This window comes from Cyclopterus lumpus, chromosome 6 (genome assembly GCF_009769545.1).
Source record: "Cyclopterus lumpus isolate fCycLum1 chromosome 6, fCycLum1.pri, whole genome shotgun sequence".
Classification (NCBI taxonomy): domain Eukaryota; kingdom Metazoa; phylum Chordata; class Actinopteri; order Perciformes; family Cyclopteridae; genus Cyclopterus; species Cyclopterus lumpus.
In genome coordinates this window covers 6,094,720-6,118,876 of record NC_046971.1, presented here as the reverse complement: position 1 = coordinate 6,118,876, position 24,157 = coordinate 6,094,720, and the positions used below count along the sequence as shown (strand labels likewise).

Genomic DNA, 24,157 nt, shown 5'->3' with positions numbered 1-24,157 from the left:
AAAAGCAACCCGGTTGCTGCCCTCTGATCTGAGAACAGCTCAGCCGTGGCCTTTCCATGTGACCCGAGTGACAAATTACATCCTCGGGCCACCTGGGGTCGGGACCACCCATGTTGGGGGGGGGGGGGGGCATCCTAAACTACTGTAGATTTTAACCTCGATGGTGGTGCACAAAGCACAGGCTGGCCCTGCCATCTGCTCCACATGATGTTGTCGTGGTGGCATATTGTTTACAGTTCTGGCACCGCTGTTTTGAGTTATAATCTCCTTTAAGTATTTATCTTCTCTGGCCTCATGCTGAATAATTTATATATATATATTTTTTTTAATGAGCTCAAAGTTAAACAACAAAAAAAAAAAAGTAAAAGGTCACAAAAAGGTTCACAGAGCTGCATTCACAGCTGCATGTGATGTCATGTGTGGGGCAGGTTGAAAGTAATGTTGGTATTGGCCCGGTCCAGATGTGTCACTTCCTTTGATTGCACTTGTCATGACGCATAGTGTTAATATGACTAATGATTAATGTGGCAATGTGCAAAAAAGTCCCTCAGAAGTACAGCTCAGGAGACGACATCCAATTGAGTGTTTTAGGCCTGAAGAACGCTCGTTTTCACAGCGTCTTGTACACGAGTAAAAACAAAACAAAAGTTCTTCCACCGCCAACAAGCCGGACAGTTATTCGCAGCCAGTCATAAAGGTGTTAAAAGAAAGAAGAAAGCACTCGGCTGCGCATGTGTCTGTCTGTACCTCGGGGCTGTGTGTGTGAGGAGAGCGTCAGATCCGACATGTTTATGATCCGTCTTTGTAGACTAAAAGCCCTCCGTGTCTCTTTTAAGGAGGGTCGATCAATAGCCTCTGAGTTGCCACACTGCATTTACTTTTGCACTCGCCAACAGCAGACAGTTGATGTAAAAAAAAAAGAAAAAAGGGCCCGTCGTGTTGCTGTGAGCCGACTGGAAAACAAGAGTAAGCTGTGCAAAGATGGAGGCGTAAAATTGCAAATAAAACAGCATATTATAACTACGGCGTGTTGTAATAAGATGAATCTGGTAGTGGCCCGTCTCCTCTAGACTGTCTACAAGAACAGATGTGGGTTTTAGCCAACTGGACGTACTGTATCGTACACAAGGGTACAAGTAATACAAATCCTACTGAAAACCCAACTATTCATGGATCACAGTCTACAAAACTACACACTAGAGCATCAACAACACAAAGAAGACAATTCCCAGAACATAATCCTGTTTGAACAAAAACACCCAGTGTGGATACGCACCTCGAGAGGCCCTTGAAACAATAAATACCTTTATGGCTGCTACGCGTTTCAATGTCAGGACCCGACTTGTTCAGACAGCGTGAAGCTGCCCCCGGTGCGTTTCCCAGACCTCTGTTGGGAGTAGTGAACGATCTCTGATCCACGACCCAGTTCACGTAATCTCAACAAAACCCTCTCCTCCCTACTGAGTCAATAGGAGTTCAAATGGCCTGGACGGTCGCAGCTAATCCCAGAAGAGAGTGAAAGAAAAGGGCTCTCGGGTCTTACCCACTGTGGTGGCTCACACAGCTCCCCATCAGGACCCCTTGAAAACCAGGCGAGAGGCGGATTCACATTCTAGGTAGAGCTGGAGCTGCACGCGGGGCGGACAAGAATCCAAAACAAGTATTTTCCTTGCACGTGTCCTTTCCTCGCCTCCCTCTCTGAATGCGTTTACCTGTCTAAGGTAGTTAGTGCTGCAGAGCACACGCCCACCGTAAACCAATAAAATGGCTTCCAGTCAAAAGAAAGAAGAAAAAAACAAACGGTTAACTCTTCATCTGCCAATCAAAACAAAAAGTCTGACCTGCTGGTCCTCTCAGACTTTTAAGATGCCCAAGTCCTTTTTTCATGTATTACTCAATATATCTGCACCAAAGGTGCACGATCAGAGCACGCTAAATAGGACAATACATGCTTTATGATGACATATTTAACAGCAAGGATTAACTAATGAATAGCTAATTTTAGAAACGGCTTTTTATTGCACACACGTTTTTTTCTTCTCCTCAAAAAGACTTTCAAAGCTCCAGTAAAAATACAAACCGTCTTTAAAACTGGAGGGGCAGTCAGACTTTGACAGAACATTCCCCCGCGAGACACAAATACATTCTTTCTGCCGGCTTTTGATCGTTTACCATCACGTCTTCTTCCTCACGCACACCGAGGGAGAGGTGTAGCTATTTTCTGTTTCCGGGGTCGACTCAAAAAGCATGTGCCAATACCCGAGATAAACATCAAACGGACAGGTGAGTATCACCTACTAGCAAATTATCAAATGAGTAAATCATTAACAAGTTGATAGCGAAGGCTGTAAACGGCACGGTCACAAAAGAATGTTTTCATGAGGGCGGTGTGACGAAAATAAGGCACTAAACCAAAGTTGAGCTGCGTTAAAGTGTGATGTATTACATCTGCTCGGCTTTAAGTATATTATAATATAGTGGCTGGACAGTATGTGAATGTGTTGTGTAGAATACTGCAGAAACTTATCGTAACGTTGTTTGGCTGCATCAAATATAAGTTACGTTTTTATTGCAAACGGCCGTTTTGGTATTTTTCCTAATTGCTTATTATAAATAGGGGACGCATTTAGTTTGAGGAATATTGCATTCGTTCATCTTCACTGCTGACATCACTCGAGGATGCAGACACACACACACACACACACACACACACACACAAAAAAGTATAATTTCTTTTAATTCGAGTCATCCGTCATCCTCTATGCGAAGCGAGTGAGAACCCAACGCATACAGTAACACCGTCGTATACCCAGTTCTGGCACGGCATTACCGAGACATCCCATATACTCGCTTCTTGTGCCACTCGTTATTAAAAAGTACGCAAAGAGACGGGAAACTTTAGGAGCGGAGGAGACGAAGAAGAAGAAGAAGAAGAAGGAGAAGAAGAAGAAGAAGCAGGGGAAGGAGAAGGAGACAGAATGGGGCCGAGCTCTTGACAGGATGGAGGAGAGAAATATATTCAAGAGTTCACAGTGCTGCGGGCTCAAAGGAGAGTAACGTGGCACGGAAGAGGAGCAACAGTTACACCGAGCGGAGGCCGACTTGAATACGTGGATGATATATAAATATATATATATATATATATAGAGCAGACAGAGGAAGTCAAAATGGGACGCATCAGGTGAGAAGATGAACGAGTTGTTCATGAGCTTAAACGGCGCGTAGGTCGTGATGCTGTTGCTGCTAATCAGTGGCTGTTTGTTTTTCTTTTGCTGACTTTTATCAAAAATTCACTAAAATATTCTGTCAGTTTGCATCATACTGCGTATTTGTATTTCTTTGGGTGTTACACACACACACTGAAAATACAGCACAGGTGTGATGAAATGTAGCACCGTAGGAAATGACTTTTTCTAACCAAAACTGATTGTGCCAGGTACGTCAGGACGAGTCACCCGACTCATTATTTAATCACATACTGTAGAACCTGCTGGGTTTTCCTCAATTTTAAAGTAAAAAGGCAGATATTTATTTCACTCTACTAGACTTAATTTATTGATCCAATTATGTACATGGCATCTACAGTTTGAATCAATTGTTCTGCTGTCAACAAACATTATTAAGCTTGTAGATATGTGCTAAAACAACGACTGACACACAATGGAGTGTGCGTTATCCACCTGGCTGTCTAAGTGATTAGTACTTCACATTAATATCAGTACTTTTACTACACAGCTTTCCTGATGAATGAGGTTTTTTTTCTTTCTTTGGCCACCGCAGCATTCGCTTGACTGATTGCCATCTTTGAGCATCTTTATCTGGGCACTTAGCTTTCTCTCTAAGGCAAAAAAACTAAAAAACAGTCACGTTCAGCAAGAAACATGCGTATGATTTAGGACACCCGGCACATCTGGTTTATCGTTATCTGGCACCATCAGTCACACTTACCCCGAGAAATTAACACAAAAGGGCAACAGCAGGTCAAAGACAAATAATTATAATGCAAGAATACAGCGGCACTGCCAAGTAGACCGATTGCTGTGAGTTACTGTGTGTGTATGTGTGTGTGTGTGTGTGTGTGTGTGTGTGTGTGAGGCTTTGATGTAATTTAAAAGGGCTATATGGAATATGCCATCTCAAGCAGTGATTAATAGCGTAAAGGTTGATCCGACTGCTGTTGGATGACTTGTAACACACTGTGAGGTCCCGTTCTGAAGGGACGACTGCTGAGCACAGAGCCTGCTGTTCAGGTAATAGATGGCATTAAGGAAGAGGCCACATAGGCTGTACAGCCCATGCAGTTGGCTGGGAAAGTGGGCGAGCAAGACATGCCAAATTAAGATCAAACGCCTCGAGAATCTGTGATGAGCGAAGCATCCCCGGATCGTTGGAGGAGCAGCTGGCAAAGGCTGCGCATCCTAATTATATACGCCGGGTGCCACGAGTGCTCTGAAGGGAATGCATGTGGGTAATGGCAACATGGGCATTGCATGGTAAATACTTCATTAGCTCCTGTGAGAGGTGATGAAGGAAGAGCATGCGTGGAATTTGACAAACTACCTAGAATTCCACTACAGGCCTAAAGACAAAGACATATTAAATCTAAATGCAATATTCAACAGCTTAAAGTATCCTTTACTTCTCACAAATCAAATTTGTTTAAATAGTTGACTATAACTGTCTTAAGGACAGGTCTTATATCTACTTTATGCCCATGTGCGTACCAAGTAAATAATAAGATGCCATTTGTGATCCTCATTAACCCCTTACTAATTACAAAGGGTCATATCCACCTTGCCCTTGTTAATGATTAATTAATGATTATCCTGGAGCCCTCTGCAACAGGTTTATAGTTTATTAGCTTTCGGAAACCCCATTAATTTTTAACGTATTACCAACTGCATAATAAGCCCCAGTTTTAACTTTGACTTTACTCTGGTCATGGGGTATCTTTCAATGCAGTGGCATCAAAGAAGAGATTAAAACCTTGGACAATCTCGGACAATTACCTGGAATCCTTGCTGATGAGATGAGGTGATGTTCGCCCGGGGCTCAGAGGGTCGGATTCCTTGGTCTCATCGGGTGTCCGCAGTGCATTTTCTCGGCACTCCTCTACTCTTAGTTCTCCTTCTCCGTCACCAGGGGTGGCGCCACTTTCTGGTTTGAAGGTGAAGATGATGGTTGGTTTCTGCGTGGGATCCTCCGGCTTGGCCTCGGTGAACCAAAGATGCTGTTGGACGGGCGGTGGTGGCAGCATGTGAATGACGGTTCCGTCAAGGCCAACCAGCTTGCCTTTGTCCTTCTCTCTCTCCGCCTTCTCTCTCTGCTCATCTTCGTCTTTCCGCCGACGAAAGAAGCTCTTAAAGGAGATCCAGCGTTTGGGTTTAGAGCTTTCTGCTGAAATACGTCTCGCCTCTCCACCTGGACTCGCTTCGCCTTCACTTGGTCGTACAGGAGAACTGGCGGCAGAACTCTTGGTCCAGTTGCCAAAATGCCTTTGGAGGATGTTAGAGGCGTGATAAGGGGAAGATGTAGATCTAGGAGGGGGGAAGGGGGCACTGGGCTCTGACCGGGGGCTGGAGAGTGGGACAGCAGCAGAGGCACTCTGAGATTTAGACAACACTTTGGAGGGCGTGTCCTTCTTGGTTTTGGAAAGACAGCCATCAGTTGTGGAAAAGAGAGACTTGGGCCGGGTGAGGGTCTCCTTCATGGCATCAGGTGGGAGGGCGTAAAGCTCCTCAGAACTTAAGTTATTGGCTTGTATTGAGGGCGACTCTGGAGGAGACTGCGGAGGCTGGATGGAGGCAACAATTTGTAAAAGCACAGCACTGGCCTCCTCCCTATGGCATGCCACCGTCCTGTCTGTATTGCCATCTTTACTGCAAGTAGCAACTTCACTTGTCCTGCAATTGTGTGCAACAGCATTGGCAGTAGAGCTGGTTTTAGGGAGGTTTGCAGTAATGGTGAGAATGGCAGGGGCGTTCGTCGATGTAGTGAGAGAGAGGGTTCCTTTGGAGCTCGTCACAGTGTTTGTCACAGTGCTAGAGTCTGTAGTGGTTTTGGGATGTAAATGTGGTGCTTTTGACACTGCCTCAGGTGGAGCTTTTGTCTCCTCAAAAGAGACTCTCTCTGATGTGCCTCTACCAGAGATGGTTTTCTCTGTTGAAGAGGACTGGACACTCTCAGAGGACCCGATCTCTTCATAAGTATGGCTTGTTACCCGACTACCTACCCCTTTTGGCTGTGGCAGTTCCCCACTGAGTCCCAAGAAGCTCTTGTACACAGCAAGGTTGTCATATGCACTTGGATTGATAACAATAGGTACCTTAACAGCATTCTTGGAGCTGCGGGCATAGGCAGGTTCATCTCGAATTATAATGGGAAAAGGAGGCATGCCTGCATTATTGAAACTGTTAAACTTGATCTCTGATAAGTTGGAAGATTTCACAGGGACAGTTCGGGAGGAAGACAGCCCAGCAATGGGAGAAGTGGGAGCCGACTTGTGGCTGCAGTGTTGAGTAGGGACGGAGGGGCAAGGATTACTCCCAACCCCTAGATCCACTCTAGGTATCTTTTGGCGAGGACTTGTGCTCGATGTCCACACTTCCTGGTAGCGTATGTTCCCTGACTTCTTACGGGAGGTACCTGGCATTGCTACAGATGTGGGTGATGTTGGCATCACAGGAGAAAAAGGAGAGAGAGGGGAGATTGGAGACAGGGGCTGACCTAAAGGTGTGCTAGAAAACGATGCAGGGCTGAAAGGCTTTGACAGGTTTTTAGGTTTGGGAATAGAGTCGAGAGTCTGTTCGTCTTTGTTGGCCATGGATGCCGACACGTCCACCACAGTGTAAGGCTTACAGATCGGGGATTTTTCCAAATTCACTATACGGTACGGTTTAGCCTGCTCCTCTGTGGGACTAAAACTGATTGTGACAGGTTGACCTGGAAGGGCCTGGGGCATCGGTGTGCCTTCTTTGCCATCCTGATCTTCTAATCTGATGGCCAGGACCGCCTTGTGTGTTTCGGTCACCTTGAGTGGACTCAGTGCTCTATGGACGGTCTCCTTTTTGGGGGGAGAAGTGCAGACAACAGGTGCCTTAGGAGATGTGGGAGAATGCAAGCCATTTCGAAGAGTAAAGGGGGCACCGCTCCCACTGCTCGAAGTTGTTTGAGAATCTTCCGGTCGGGATGACGAGGACTCCGTAAACGTGGTAGACTCCGAATTTGATAAGAAACCGCTGCCTTGCATGTCATGGGGGCCATAAGGAAGGAGAGCTCCATTGGAGTCCATTGAGGGGTATCCATTCAAGATCTCATCGTAGCTATCATCATAGTCCACTGCACAAATCCGCTGTAGTGAACGGTTGCGAAGTGGCACAGTATTCCACTTTTTCCCCGCAGCAAAGGGCACCGGAGACATCGTGGCAGCACGGAAATTTGAAAATCGCGCTTGGCCTCGCATACGGATCTCCATGGCTAGTAACTCTTCATCGCTTTCATCCCAGCTTTCATGTTCATCGTCATCCCTTTCAGTCTCTTCGTCCTCATCATCATCCTCTTCCTCATCATCTTCACTGGAAAACTCGGGGTAGCAGAAGCGACCACCTTCTTTGCTGATGACCTCAGAGCTGTTGCTAAGTGATACACGTTTTTGAGCAGCGCCACCACCGACATAACTGATGCTTCCCATGGCGAGACAGCTCGACGCCGGAAGGCCTCTTTCCAATGACCGTTGGTATGAACTACTGATTCGTCCCCAAAACAAGTCCTTGGAACCAGAAAGGGGTGAGGTGCTAGGGCCAGGGCCTAACCCAGCAATTTCTTTTAGGACATCTGTAAGTCCACTGTTGTTGTTATTTCCACTAGGGGTCCTTGGGCTAAGTAGCCCATAACCTTCAATCTCCTCACTGCCATCTTCTCCTTCGTTGTTGTTGCTGGGCCCACCAGGCCTCTTACAGTTCAGTCCATTGCGATTCCAGACCGTGAAGGCTGATGTTTTTCCCAGTTCTATAACATTTGGTGGTCGTTGCAGGTTGCCATCTGAATCCAGTCCTGCAGAGGAGCAAGGCAGCATCATAGTGGGCCTAACGGCAATGGTTGGCTTCTTGGCCACCGGTGGACGGAAGTGTCCTGAGCGCGCAGTCCCACTGCCAGCCCTCTGGGAGCTGATGGTAAGATTAGTGTTTGCTCGAGTCCCAGCAGGGGGTGGATTCTGTTGCTGTATTGTTGAGGACCTCTGCTCAGAAGGAGGCTTCCCTCCACTACTCTGAGCCAAACAATGCAGACTCTTGGGTTTAAAGCAGTTCTTGCACTCGCCTGGTTTCCACACGTGTTCGGTAAAGGTGCTGCAGGCGGACATGGCTGCTGGTCCAGTGAGGCAGCCGGCTGAGTCAGTGGACAGGAAACCCCTCCATGAAGCTACGGTAGTGCAACAATGATGAACACTATTCCAACCTTGAATGTGGGGGACACTGGACCTGAAAAGGAACAAACAGAGAAGAAAAAAGGTATAAATTAAACAAATCTTGAATTGTTTATTCAATTCAACACATTTATTTGATATATTTTACACAAATGCATCATCTAAACTAACTGCACAGAGTATTTAGAAACGTAGGTGATTCCAAAGAGCAGGACCAAAATATTGACCAAAACCAGGATAATTAGATCCTATTATGGAATGAATACACTTTTACACAGAGAGAAAAGCAGATACATCGAAAAGAGGCAAATAAACTTGAGTGTGAGAGAGAACGATTTAGGAAGGTAGTGCTACATTTTCACCATTAGGTGGCACACTTCCTCTACACAGAAACCATTCTAGCCAACGGGGCAGTCGTCATCCCTCTCCTCCTAAACCCTCAACTGGACCGGTAAGAATTGAAAAGCAAAGGGGCAGACAGGAAGAGGATTAAGAGAGCTTATTTCTGAAGCGCTGTCCTGTGTTGTTGCTGTTGTTGGCCGTTTCAGCCAGGCTTAGGTGAGATAAAAAAGGTACTGATAATACTCATTGAATCAAACACTTGAAAGTCCTAAATCCTAGGAACTAGATCAATTACATGGGAAAGGGAAATCAGAAGTGCTTCAGCTGAGTTCACATGCACTGAAGTCTGACGAATGGCACGGAGCCAGAGTTTGTTCAGCATGCAGTCTGAATGTAGATCAGTTACATATTTTGTTTTGGCTTTTAAACAAACTAGACTTGGAATTCAACAAGTGTTTGGAGGTATTTTCATCCGCACTGTAGGAAAAGAAGTAGTTCTTCATGAACAATTGCAGTACAATTCACATTGTATAAACCCAGATTAAGGTAAACAAAAAACAACAAAAAAAAGGTACCAGGACTTTAGGAATTGAGAGAAAAATAATGTGAAACCAAATATTGTGTTTGTCCAGTACAATTTGGTCCTCTAAAAGTGGGGATCTGTGTATCTAAATAGTTAAAATGTCTACACCCTTTACATTAGATGTGAAAGTAAACAACCTTGAATCTGAAAAGTTTTGAGTATATTGCTAAACAACAACCAAACTAATATGTCACTCTCCTTCTACCGTACTACATATTGCCGATAAGCTGTCGGCCATCAATAATCAAGACGTGATCCTAAAAAAAAAAAAATGAAGGGTTTCAAAATTCTCACCGCCCCGTCTTTGTGAGAGGACAAAGAGTGACCTTTTAGAAGTGGAGCACGAGCTTGGTCTCAGGCTATCGGCGGCAGCAGCACATTCATATCGGACGTGTCCTGTTTTCTCCTCCTGCCAGGTCACACTCTGTGGCATCAGGAAGTCACATCCTCGAGGTATTACACGGTGCGAAGGTATTTGCGATTAGACCACCAACACTTTGGGTGCACCAGTTATTTGCTGTTCAATCAGCTTCTCTTTACATTAACATAAGAAAATCCTTTGATAATCAGTGCCACGTTGCTCAAATAACCACTTCAAATTAGGTCGTTACATGAACGCCTGTTTAATATCACACTGGAATCTGTACGTTGCATAAGCTGTGACTGTTTTCACATGTTTTATGTATTACTCTCTCTTCAAGGAGATTTAACTATGGAGTAAAACATAAAACACTGAAAACCTTTGAGACTGGATAGGAAGAAAATTGAGGTCAATTAATGGCGTACAGAAAAACAAGCAAATAAAAAAAAGCTAAAATACAATTTGGTGTAATTTACTCGCCCTCAAGCGCATCAAGATTACCGGCATAGTTTGGTCTGATGATAAACCGCAGAACTTCAAAAAAAAAAAAAAGGACTGCTGGGAGCTTCGCATGTATAATCTCACTGTGGTTGTTACTGTTGTCCTGTTGTGTTATTACAGTGATTCTGTTGTCCGTTTAATGCCCCGTTAGTCATACCTTACCGATGCAGTCAGAAACACTTAACTGGCTTTTCAGTTCTCAATTTTTCCAGTTCGGTAACAAACAAAAAAAAATGGACTCCACAGTCGACCATGAAACTCACTCAAAACATGAGGTTTTGTATACACAAATATTGAAGATTAACGATTTTTTATTTAGCGATTGAATGTTCCCTCTAGACCACGAGTTTACAGTTGTCTGCCGTAGCAACCAAAAGAGAGAGAGGAGAGAAAACATCACAGCTCATCCTAAAAGGAAAGTGGCAGCCAAGATATTACAGGCCTGCGACTGCTATTGACTAATATCCCGGCTGCTCTAAGAAATCTCCTTTTCTTCCACGGAGATATATCAATAGTTTAAGAGCTCTTTTCCCATAGCCAGGAAACCTGATTAAGTGATATTTGCTGAAGCAGTATTTCATCTCCCGGCTGTGGTGAGACGGCTCATTCAGCTCCGTATGACACGTAGAGGCTGCCAAAGGAGTATTATGCAGTACTGTGAATGCAATATGAACAGGGTGTACTTTTGAGGAGATGACCCATGCAAATACTGTAGTGTGAGACATCGCAGAGAGAGAGAGAGAGAGAGAGAGAGAGAGAGAGAGAGATGCACTTTTAGATGTTGTAAAAACGCCGGCCCTCCATCTCTTCACGTTCTCCGCTCACGTTTCTGTCCCTTTTCGTGAGCGACCCCACACCTTCATGTCATCAAATGAAGACGGGACTATGATTCACTGGGCGGCTGATGTGGACGACGACGTGGGGGGGGCCTCTTCTCATCCATCTAACAAGGTCGTAGGTGTCACATCCCGTTCAGGAAGGATGTTCCCATGACAACACCCTGGACCTGCCCAGGGACAGACACAATGGAGCAGGAACTCTTGGAGCAAACTTTGCTGACTGAGCAGCGATGGGTGGGGTGTGTGTGTGGGTGTGTGTGTGCGTGTGTGCGTGTGTGTGTGTGCGATTTATCCTGTTGCATTCTGACGGGAAAACAAAGACTGTAATTCAAAACAATGTCATCCAAAAACCTGGCGCCGTGAGCACTGAATATTTCTGTGGCAGACTCTCTTTATATTTAAAAAAAGGAAGGGAATTACTGTATGTGATTACTTTAAGTGTGTCGCTCCCTAGATGGAACAAAGGCAGTACTTTGCTCATTGACGACAGCGTCCAGAATGACGTTCTCTACTCCCCGTGCCCTCCTTGAAAGACAACGGGACATATTTAATGTACGTGTTTTTAATGACAACAAAAAGGGATAGCAGAGGAAGGCATGAAAGTGCAATTACCACAGGTTTAACAAAAGCTGAAAGCCTTTAGGAGATCTCTACGCCAGACAGACTCTCTTTATAACGGCGTTATTTCTTCCCTGACAGACGGTGGAGGGGGTGGGGGTGGGGGACCATTTCTCTTTTTAAATCAAGATTAAGACTCCTTATCGAGTTTACTTTTTTTCAAAGGAGCGAGATAGAAATATGAAACGCCTCTCCCTCGCTGCGTTCTGATAAGATTATTCAGTTTGCCACCCATTTGTGTTTTCCGATCACGCTTCTTGAGAATCAAGGAACATCCAAAGTGTGTCACACAGTCTCCTCTCCAGTGGAAGGATGTGACGGCACATGTTTCCCTCAGCCACCATTAAAATTCCGTTGTTGTCTTGTGAGTGCCGATATGACACTCCCCTCTACCAGCCAGAAAAAAAAAGAAAAGGAAAACATACTTCTTATTTTAGTTCGTCGTCAAGCCGAAAGGCAAATATTAGTGCCGTGTTGTTACTGACACGACCACACGTCGTTTTTTTATCTGGAATGACAGTTATGCCTTGAGGACGGCAACCGTCCCAACAATCTTTCCCTAGTTCATGTGGTCCAGTATGTTCAGTTCACACGGCTCACATCATTAAAATGTGATAACGAGTGTGGGGGGGGGGGAGAGACCGACCTCTCCGAAACAAGCAGCCCCCCCCCCCCCCCCCCCCATCTTATGTAATCGTCTTCTTTTTGAACATGAAAAATGATTCTCTCCGTGGTTTAAACCCATCGCTATTCGAGTGTTCCTCCTCGTGCCCATCAGCCAAAAAAACAAAACAATGGATTGCTATTTTTGCATTCCCTTCATTATGTAACAGATATTACGCAACACAGTAGCAACGGGACGAATTATACAACACCGCGTATCTGTTTGACTGAAGAAGGCAACCAAAAGTAATAGCGGTGATTTGTTGCATGAACATAAAGAAACGCGCACAATATTTGTGTCGTCCTTCGGTGGGATTGTTCATGTGTTCTGTATACGAGACGTTGTGTTATTGACCCGGTTGTTTGCGTGGGTCCACAGTGTGCAACATATTTGATTGGAGAGCTATGAAGCGGCACTAAGATGCGGCCGATTATTGGAAAAACATGTTGCAAGCGTACATATTTTCTCCCTTCCAGCAGACTCCTGCCTGTTATTTTAACCCACATTTTGTCTGACTTAACCTCTAATTTTGGACACAAACATTTATTCTGTATTGCATATTATTTCTTAAACATTTAGAAATAATAATAATGCATGCCCCCGTTGGTGTAACATTGGTATTGATGTCTGCTTAGTTATTCTCCTCAGTCTTGTTTTTGTTTATCACTTCCTCGTCATGCATATTTGATGAGGCCAAGCCATTAGTGTCGATAATTTAAATGGATCCCTCATGTATAAAGACGGATGACTGGCTGAGCTAAAAGGAACGCCTGCGCTCCGCCAGAGATGTAATTGTATTCTGTCAAATGAGATTTAGAAATATTTATATATATTAAAAAAAAAATTAAAAAAAGTACACAATCAACGTAAAGCAGAGCGGTCCATTTCCTAAAAATAATTCACTGGATGCACTTGAAGCAGTCAGTTTGTTTTTAGTTGCGCTTCCATTGTTAAATTAAATAATTTTTTGTTAAATACAAGCAAATGTTTAATTGGGGGGTAAGTTGGACTGTGGAGTTGAGAAGTGAGTGAGTGAGTGAGTGAGTGAGTGAGTGAGTGAGAGTGTGAATGAGTCAATCATGAGAAGCACTAAAGCCTATATTATTTGTTTGCTCAACGCTGCGTCCCATTGCGCAACACTTATTTAAATATATATACTTCCGAGCACACAGACACCTGTTTCTGGAGCGAGGGGGGGGGAAGGTGAAAGGTGAAAGGTCGGGTTGCAGATGCCTCGATGCAGAGGCTGCGCTCGTTAGCCCACGTCGTTAAACTCGGCTGACCTCCAGTCTGTTCTTCTGTCTCCTTCTCAACTGTTTTCCGTCCCCTTTCTTCCTACTCGATTCTCCCTCTTCCAAAAGTTTTTCTTTGTCGTTTGTCTTTTTCCACCCGGTCTCTTCTTCTTCGCTTCTCTCTCTCCATCTTCTTGTCCCTTCCCACTCACTTTTTAGTCAGGCAGTTTCTCTGCCACCCCCCTCTGAGATATGTAAATCTGCTTCCCTTCTGTCCATCTTTGCCTCAAACAGACCGAATCACCACCACAAAAACCAAACAGGAAAGTGACCACACCGTAAACAATCAATACAACTCAGCAGACAGTCAGACACACGTTCATCTGCACAAGTAAATAAATAAATATTAGTACCCCAGTGCTACCGCGTCACAGAGGAAGACATCATTTGTCTTTCACTATATAAAAATCGGTCTGGACAAACGCACATAAATAAAATGCAAATAAACACCGTGACTCATTTATTCGTCCATATTTTCCACTCCGAATGTCCTTGAGCGAGACGCCGAACCCCAAATCGCCCCCGACTTCGCTCGGTAGCTTCCTGCCGTTGCAAAGTGCTTTCCATAAATGCACTTCGATCCATCCATAAATTGTGCCGATGCTGGAACGGATGAGTCTGATGCACACGCAACAACGTGTTTAAAAGCAGACTTATCTCAATTGTGATGTGTCTATAATTGAGGATTTCTTTTTTTTTTTTTAAACTTTAATTCTTATTTAAATTATATTATGGAGCAACCGGTGTTAAATCTTCATTACTGATTAATCCGACGGTTTATTTCTTTATGAATCCAATGAAGTGTTTTGAAGACAAAATGTCAGAAAACTAATAATGCGACACGTTCAACCGCTGAAAACCAAGAAGAAGAAATAAATCTTGGCCTAAATGCCTACACGCATGAGTCAACCCCATATTCACACTAAAAGGTGCCAGTTGTGGCTTTCTCAGTGACAGCCATCTGAGAAACAACAAACCCGTCACACAGACGACAAAACGCCACACAAACCAAGTAAAGCTTCGCCTCGTTAAAAACTAAGACCGTCAAATACGACGACGACGGGGGGGCTGGCACAGAGTTAGCCGTTCATGAGAGTTGTGGTGTTGGCCCTGGATCTGTGGACCATCTGCTCCCGATTCGACAGCAGCACACACAGACGAGATGCTGCGTGGTGCCACCGAGGAAACGAGACCCCCCCCCCCCCCGTGGGAATGCCGAGCGAGACCCGGACGAGTGCGAGGATGAGAATAACTTCTTTTGTAGCGGGCGGCGGGATAGAACTTCAGACACTCAAAGCTACTAAATGCATAAAAACATTTCCCTCTGCGCGTGACTGAAAATAAGGGATATAGTTCAAGAAATCAATGTAGCATGCAGCGAGCCACAGTGATGTCAGCAATACGGTGAGCAAGACGACCTCCGGACCCAACGTGGACTCAAACTTGCATTCCCTCTACTGGCCATCAGGGGGCGACTCCTCCGCTACAAAAAGAAGTCCAATTGTATTGAAGTCTATGAGAAAATGTCCCAACTTCAACACAACATAATGTTCATTTAGTAAATTATGGTCCGAAAAAAACAGACCATAAAGCAGATTGTGCTTTAGGGTGGGGGATAGCTCGCGATTGACAAGTCGTCACCGCGACCGGAGTCGCCCACGTGGGTCCTCCGCAGGAGGCGACTTCTGTTCACTGGTTGCGAAATTCCAGATGGCGAAACCGGAGGCTTCCAAGTCACTTTGACTATGTCCACTTCTGATGATTTAACCCCACAGCAAGACCAAATAAGACAGGCAAATCTTCAAGAATCTTTTTTATTTTTATAATATGGCTTTTACCTGCATCCCAAATCCCTTTTGACCGGAGTAGAATATGTGTAATCGTATTTAACCAAAGGAAAGATAACACCCAAGTGTCTGTATGTTCCAGTGTTGCACAGTGGGTACACAAAGGGAAGTATTTGAATATTAAAAGGCCTTTTCTAACATCCTTTCATCTCTTCCATTCACCGTATACACCCGAGGCCTCCTTCACCACTTCCCAAATCAGTTACAGCTCAGTGAGCCGATATGCCAGAGAACGGCTCACTCCGAGGGAAATAAAAGCACCCGAGCCCCGTCAGAGACCGACTGTGAGAATGTCACTGTGCGTTTCGCAGCCAGATAAGAGACCCACACGATTGGATTGATCCCGACTCAGGGACACCAGTGTCGGGCTGTGTGACTGGCGAGAGGGCGAGAAGGGGAATCGATAATGACGACTCGAGGTGTTTGTCAGTGAGTGCTTGCGTGTGCGTGTGTGTGTGTGCGTGTGTGTGTGTGCATGTGTGTGACTGCTGGAGACACGGTGAGTGCATGTATGCAAACAGGGTCTAGATGTGGACTGTTTGAATAGCAGTTAAACGCTCCTGTGTTTAGCTTGAACGTGCCATGCCCACTTTACACATTCAGAAGATGCATTCAAACCCATAGTAGCACTCAGTAGTACTGCAAATTACTAATGAACTAATTACTACTTCAAACACTCTCCGCTAGCACGTGCCTGAAGTGTAACAAGCATGTGCAACTCCAGACACCGTTTGTCATCCTCATGTTCATTTCTGGTGAAATAAAAAATGTTTTTAAAAAAAGGACAACATTCACACAGGGGACAAGATATTCAGGTGAATCACAGAGAGGAGAGACAACATTAAAACAGTCGATCGAGATGGAAAAGAACTGGAGTGTCAAAGACTCACGTTAAAAAAAAAAAAAAACCTTCAAGTTCTACCACACTCACCTCTCCACAGAGAGGCCATGTTTGTCTCCCCCGAGAGGAGTCGGCATGCCGAGGACAGGAGCTCATTTCCCAGCCGGAGCACGTCCACGGCGAAGGAGTCGGGGCTCGCTGAGCCGGCTACATAATGGGGGAATAATAACTGAGGCTGAAAGCTGAAGCTGTGAGGAGATAGGACACGGGATTTTCAGCTGTTTATGGCAGAGGGCTTGAATGATAAGACAGCCGTGGCAGCGGGAGAGACAGGAGCTGAAATAGGAGGAGGGAGAGAGAGAGAGAGAGAGAGAGAGAGAGAGGTGTACTTGGTTGCTTGTTAAGGCAAAAGTAAGCCAGTGTTTATCACCACGAGTTCTTTAAAGATGAATCCACCATCATTTATTGTTACAGTATTATATAAAAAGCTTTTAAGATGTTTTTTTTATTAGTTTTTTTTTTTAATGATATAATGCAAACACCATTTCTAAATGACCGGAGACATATCTGTGGCATGACTTCCTGGCTGACGTGCACACCGATCCTGATATTAATATGCAAAGTAAATGGACTTATTGCCTCCTTTTCTCAGATTTGCTCGGCTCATCCCCCAAGGACTTAAAGCGATGACCTTCAAAACGTCTCCCACGAGCTATATTCAAGCATTGCCTGGCAGTAGTGGGTGGAGCCACCTGGTGATCTCTTCACTTAGTCACGGGAGCCGAAATGGTGCGTAACAACTTTCTTTCGCCATAAAATCTCTTCTGGTTGGAAAAAAAAAGAAGAAGAAAAAATGAACGTGTGGAACGACGTCACCTACGTGACACGTTGGGGAAACATTCTTCCCGAGCCGCGTTTTTTAAAAAGGGGCGTATGCGCGCGCACGGCAGCGTGGCTCTCAAATTTCAGGAGCAAAAAGCCCCTCCGGGTCACAGCTGACTTGTTCCACATGATTTCCAATTTTCGACAAAAAAAAAGAAGAAAAAAAAAAGTCAGCTGCCGTCCACTGAGAGTTTGAGCCGGAGTGATTCCGCTGCACGTCACTCCGGCTTCAAGGAGCTTTTCGGCAAGTGTGACTCACATTAGCTGCTCAATTGAACTCGAGTTTAAAAAAGTTAAATAAACCATTCGGCTGGCGGAGGATGTGTTCTCTCATTTATGAGTAAAGTGGAGGCTCAAAAGGAAACAGTCGTCTCCGCTTAGTAACATTTCCTCAATTAGGACAAACGGAATTCAAGCTGAAAGGGACACGGGAATGCACGTGAGCGCTCCACGTCTCAAACAAAGAGTATTTATTATTCTCGTGTTATTAATGTGAAGGGAAGAGAAACGGGGCTCTTCCTATGAAGGAGGCCGGTCTGAATGTGCACGGAAATCATCGTTAAAAAGAAAAGAAAAACTTTTCAAGTGCCAAAGACCAAACAGCATCCTCTTGGGCAAACTATTTTTCTCATACAATAAATAAATAAGGATAACTAGAAATGTAGAATATATACAAAAAATCCTTTCCCCAAAAGGCAACAGGTCACAGTCGGCCAGGAGAACTGAAACAGAAAATGACTCCTTCACCGTTCGCATTAGAAAAGGTTTTTTTTTTTCGTTCCACAATGACAATATAAATATACCGATGCTTGGCAGTTGTTTTAATCCGGTTTTTTTATTATTATTTCCATGTCGTGGCTGCTCGAGAGTCGTGTTCTGGTTGGTTCCTTCCTCCTCGATGCCATCGGGCTGCGACGGTCCGGCACGAATAACCATTATTCTCACAGTGTGTTGTTGAATCCCATTAAAAAGACATAACTTCCAGAGAACAGATGAATGGCCGACCGCTGTAAAGCAGATTTATTAGCTGAAGTGAATCGTGTGTCTGGAGTTCACTCATTTGGTTGCGTACAGGTGTAGAGCTACAACTCGCACCATTAAAGTTGACTCGAGCTGCATAATAATGCTGCAGTGAGAAAATGGATGAAAAACACGCACAACGCCATGAGAGTTATGCACCAACAGACGCGCAGCAGTGACAGACGTGGTTGTTTAATCTACACAATATCCCCGGAGAGTTACGTTCTCAAACCTAAAACAACTCACGGACGGGAGACGGGAGGGCGAGAGGAGGCCCGGGGGACTCGCTTCACCCACCGGGGCTCTGGCTCGAAGAGACTTCTCGTGAGCCGATGTCTGACCTACTGTACCGAGTAACGGCAGCCAGGTGTGGGAACCACCTCGCTGCGGTCGGCTGCAGACGGTGGATGGAAATCCCCAGAAGCAGGAAGAAGACAGTGTATTCGGAGCATCCACTCCCCACATAAAAGGGGGACCCCCCCCCCCACCCCCTCTTTATAAATATAAATCACCAGACATAGAAACACGTTGTGTTATAACTGGAAAACACACGGAACGAAAAGGAACATCCATCACCAGCCGACAGCCCAAATGTGCATTACGGCGTCTCAAACAGCGCTGCACGCCGTTACATTGGGTGACTATTGACGATATGGAAAAACAAAAACAAATGATTCCATGCACTCATACAGAAGGAGGACTTGAAAAAAAGTTCTTTATTTAAAATTGTCCGTCGCAGTGGTCATGCTCATCCATATTAATGACACACGAGATTGTAATGGACTGAATCCACTGTGATGCACTAAGTGGTCAGACGGCTGGCTCTGTGCGTGCGTGCGTGCGTGCGCGTGTATGTGTGTGTGTGTTCACTGGACAGCCACAAGGCCTTTAGAAAAGGTCAGAAGAACAGACAAGTGGGAAATGAGCATGGAATACATCATCAGGGTGAACCAACGCACTCACAACTGGTTCTCGTCATTCCTGTACTTGGGAGTCAGTCACACGTGACGCCTCTAATGCTTCGTAGGTGTCTGACATTAGATGCTGTTTTGGGGCCGTATTCATAGACTGTATGCGGGAAGTGGACGTGTTCACCGTGATGTCACCCACTGGTTTGTAGACTGTATCTTATGAACTAAAGTGGCCATGTTTGGACCTGTCAATCACAGCAAGCTAAAGTATAATCCTCGTCGTGGTCTATTTTTATTCTAATCCTGACCACAATTTAAAAATCAAGTGAGAAGTTGGGTCATTTTCTCATAGACTTCCATACAATCTGACTTATTTGTGCAACCTGAAGAGTCGCCCCCCCCCCCCCTGCTGGCCAGTAGAGAGAATGCAAGTGACACTTCCTACATTTGCTTCACGCAACCAAAAGGCCGCGTTTCCTTAAAGAGGTGAAATGTAACGCTGCTGAAGATGTACCATCTACTGCAGGAAGAGTACTCGCAGTGTGTAATGAGACTTTTTTGTTGTTGTTTGTATTCCCCTCTGCCAAATGAACCCATAAGGAGTGTGTGGAGTAGGTGAAATCAGTTGCCAGCCGTTGGAGCACACATTTATGAGTTCCTTCAAGCCTCGAGTTATGCCAGAGTAAACAAACTAAAAACATGGGCAGGACAAGCCCCTTTCAGTCGGAGTGCTGGCAGGCGGCAATGACTGAAGTGACAACCAGACAACCTCATTATAAGCTCACCTCCCTGACTGATTCGACTTGGAACAGCCGCTGCAACACCAGAGATCTGTCAAAACAATGTCCTCGCTGGAGGAGTGAGGTTCAGTCATTAGCCCTCGGTAGTGCCAACTGTCAATCTCGGTTGTTCCACGTTGATGCTAAAGCTGCGGTTTTTAATAAAGCTGCCAGGGAGCTCAAATAGAAGCTCTTGATTTTCTTGGACAAATGTGATCATTTAACCGCAACTATCAAGTTTTCCCGTTGCGTTCCAATAAAAACACACCTGCTCAAGTAGGAACATGTGCATCTGGGAATGATTCCTCATTGATTTTTAACCCTTTTTTAAGCATTTCAGATTAAGAGTCTGACGTCGCCAGTGCTAACTCATTCGAGGTCATCTACCTCTCTGCAGCTCGAAGGCTCAATATGCAGTTTCTGTACATATTTCATGCAAAGAAGATGCATGAGGAGCGCGATATAAAACGGGCATGGCTCGAAGCACCAACTGGGCCCATTTAGGTAAGAAGGAGAGAGTCAGAGTGAGAGAGAGAGAGAAACGACAAAGAGAGAGGGAGAGCAAAACTAAAAGGAGAAGAAGAAGAAGAAGAAAAACAAACTGAAAGCAACAACATTCCAGGTATTGTGCAAGCTCTGGGGAGAGTTGCTGCAGCCTGGCCTGGGAAAGAGCCAGTGCCGGTCTCTGGGGAGACCGGCCCGCTGCCCCCCCGCCCCCCCAGACAAACACCAGCAAAGTGGCAGAGGAGACACAGCCAGATGTGTGGGAGGGCGGTGGAGGCACACAAAACGGCTCACAGATGCATGGACACACACACACAAAACACGCAAGTAAAAAGTTGAATTCCCAAAATAAATATTGGCTATTTGAAATGTTTGACACCTTCTCAAAGTGGAAAGAATTATGTAATATTAATAAAGTTGTTGGGTATCATAACACCTCTGCTAAGAACATTTTGCAGTTAAAAAAAAAAAAAAGAAAAGGTGTTAGATGTTGCATCTTATTTTTTGGGTCAAATTTAAGTACATAGAAAGGATAAAAGGGCGTTTGAGGAAAGCTGGAGAACCAGCTGATATAAATGTATAATATGAACTTTATTCCAAATGACTGGACATAATAACGACGCGTCCTGAGCAGATCCCCAAAAAACAAATCCCAATTTAAAATGTCAAATGATTGGAAACACGTTCCTTTGAAAAGAAGTACAAGTCTGCTTTTGTGGAGCTCCCCAATTCATGTGTGCATAACTTCAAACCCGATCACATAAATTATGAACGGGGAACAAAATGTTCCTTGTGCTCCACGGAAATCGCCGAGTCCTTCGTCACCGGAGCAGGTAGAAATGTGCAACGCGATATCATCACAGGCTGGAGACTTGGCTCTGATCTTTCTAGCTTAAAGAAGAAAAAAGAAGGTATAGTGTCCAGGAAAAGCATCTCGACTGTCGAAAGTCATGTGCTTGTTATGGTAGCATTCCCCCCCCCCCCCCCCCCCCCCCCCCACCTCCTTTAATAACATTTCTCCAGAGGTAACAAAACTATAGAGAGCACCAAAAATAACCCTTCAACACAAACCACAAACAAAACAGTCAGGAGGAAGGTTGTACAACAGATCTGGAGTCAGCTCAGTGAGAGACGCCCCGGAAGAATACCAGGCGTTTGAACAACACCAGTTACCAGAGTTAATGGGCTCGTCATGGGTAAGGTATGAAATACACATACATCATCGACAGTAAATACAGACGAGCTGAAACATTCAGACCTCGAGCTTCTGCACACAACTGCGTCCTTGTAGCAGGTCTGTATTAATGGACGATCCGGCTGTGGGGCTATAAATAACACGCATGCCATCATGAGATGTGTTTCTCTCTCTCTCTCTCTCTCTCTCTCTCTCTATCTTACAGTTTTCGGTCTCTCACCCGTGCTGCCACACCAACACCCCGACGTAGCCCTTCTCTTTTGCACGCACACGCGTTCATTCACACACACACACACACACACACACGCGTTCATTCACACCACACACACGGGTTCATTCACTCCTCACTCGCACTCTCTGGTGTGTAGCGCTGACGAGGCTCGTGTGGCAGCCAGGAGAACATCAAACGTCCAGGCTGCACCTGAGAGCTCCGTATTCCTGGGATGCCAGTGGGGGTGCAGGGAACCAGCAATCAGCTGAGACCGCAGCACATTATTTGGGCTCCAGGCCTGTAATGTCACACTTTACACACACACACACACACACACACAGAGTGCTCTCGGCTGCCTGCGCTCCACCTTCCCGTCAACGAGTAGACTTCTATTGATGCATCAGAGCTTTTCCTTCACTCCGTCAGCACCACCTCTTTGCTCCTTTCAAGATCTAAAACAAGTGAGGTAGAACTTTAAAATAAATAAATAAATGCTTTCATGACTGGAAAATGTTGTCGGAATTACAGGAAAACTAGGACAGGAAGTGTCCTTGTTTTTACATTTTTAAATAGATTTTATTTAAATGCAAAATGCAGACAAAAAATAAGAAATATGACTCCAACTATCCAAAACTTAATTAGACATTTCTGGAGGACACGCATGAGAAACAGGATACATAGGCAGAATGTATAGGAAGCTACAGAAGACCGAAACAGCCCCGAGACAGAACCGAAGCTGTTGGAGAAACTCGTCCTACTTTCTTCAAAGAACAATCGCCCCGATTCTGCAACAGCACTCGAGGAGAAATGAACAGGGGAAGGGAGGGGGAGAGGGGGCACATTTGATAACGGTTACCAATTGCCACCAATAAAAAGAAACCGTCCATTTGTGAACAGTAGGGGGCGGGGCTTATTTCCCCGTGGTTTTAACCTCCTTCGTGAGTTTCAGTTTGATATCAAAGATTAAACTTCCGTGAGTTGGCATCAATTATGTTTGGGAAGAGATTAACAGCCGCATGGGCCCGGAGAAAAAAAAGGATGGGGAGGTCACAGGAGAAGAGAGGCGGCATCCAGGTAGCCAGCAGAAACGTCACAACGGCGAGCACGACAGAAACGTCAACGAATCCCCGGACCGGTCCGTCGCTGCTCATGGCGTTTTCAGATTTCCCTTTTCTTTTTTTTCGCAATGTGAGCAATCATTTCTCTCCGTGGCTTTTGGAGGAGGATGATGAGAAGTGTGGGCCAGAGAAGAAAAGAAAAGAAAAAAGAAAAAAAACAGCTGCTGGCATCAACAGTTTGGAAAAGCAGTGCCACATCATCCAATTACAATGAACACAACACCTCCCTGCCCTTAACTGCCAAACAACGACTGCAGAAACGGATGCCAGAGGAGAGGCAGAGACATCCCACGAGAGAGAGAGAGAGAGAGAGAGAGAGAGAGAGAGACATCCCACGCCACTGACACTTTCCAGGAGAAATGCACAAGGGGACGAGGGCGAGCAGCTGCCAGGGGGTCGAGAGAGAGAGAGAGAGAGAGAGAGAGAGAGAGAGAGAAAGAGAGAGAGACTCTGTATTTCCGAAACAAGCATTTTATCCTCCTCGCTCCCTCCAACTGGCCCCAAACAGTACAGTTGGTGCATGTGCGTGAAATTGAACCTGACGGGTCTCATTACTTTTTTTATTTTTTGAAATGACACTTTTCAGAAATAAGAACACGCACACACACAACACACACACATACACACATACACACACACACACACACACACACACACATTTGAACACAGATGGCTGCTTTCTACCCAGCTGTCTCTGAGACATATGGAAACAGAGATCATTAGCACGGTAATAAGTGCACGGCGATGTTAGCGAAGGTAAGTCGTCAACAGACTCCTCACAAGTAAAAACACTTCTGGATGGACTGCAATGAACCTGTGAGCAACATATGCCGAGGTCAGCACAACCCGGGGAGGTTCAGACAGTGTGAGAGTTTGAAATGGTTCCCATGTTCTCCTTCTTTGACTTTACATGTCAAACATAAATGAATAAAGACCATCTCCTTGTGTAGTCGTGTTGTTATGTGTGTTCCCCTGCCATTAGGCACTGGCACAGCAGTCCAACACTAACGCATAATACCACCATGTAATATTTAAAAATCGCTGGTAAAGAGAACTGCGGCGTTTGTAATTGACGTGTCAATAAAGTTGAGAACACAGTTTTCTTTTTGGAGGAAGCCAGTGTTGCCACACAAATGCCCCGATTGTTCCCCGGAGCAGTGAAGAGAGTGGAATCTTCCCGAAAACAGAGAGAGAGAGAGAGAGAGCGTGGCATGAGGGACCAATCAC

The 24,157-nt window shown here is 45.2% G+C and overlaps 1 protein-coding gene across 1 annotated transcript in view; it reads right to left on the bottom strand.

The window, feature by feature from the left end:
* Window positions 1-24,157, bottom strand: part of peak1 (pseudopodium-enriched atypical kinase 1) — a 75,328-nt gene that overhangs the window by 13,185 nt on the left and 37,986 nt on the right. Inside the window, exon 4 of the mRNA XM_034535860.1 lies at window positions 5,010-8,477. Within this exon, the coding sequence (XP_034391751.1) occupies window positions 5,010-8,359 (3,350 nt within the window). The 5' untranslated portion in view covers window positions 8,360-8,477. The remainder of the gene's footprint in view (window positions 1-5,009; window positions 8,478-24,157) is intronic.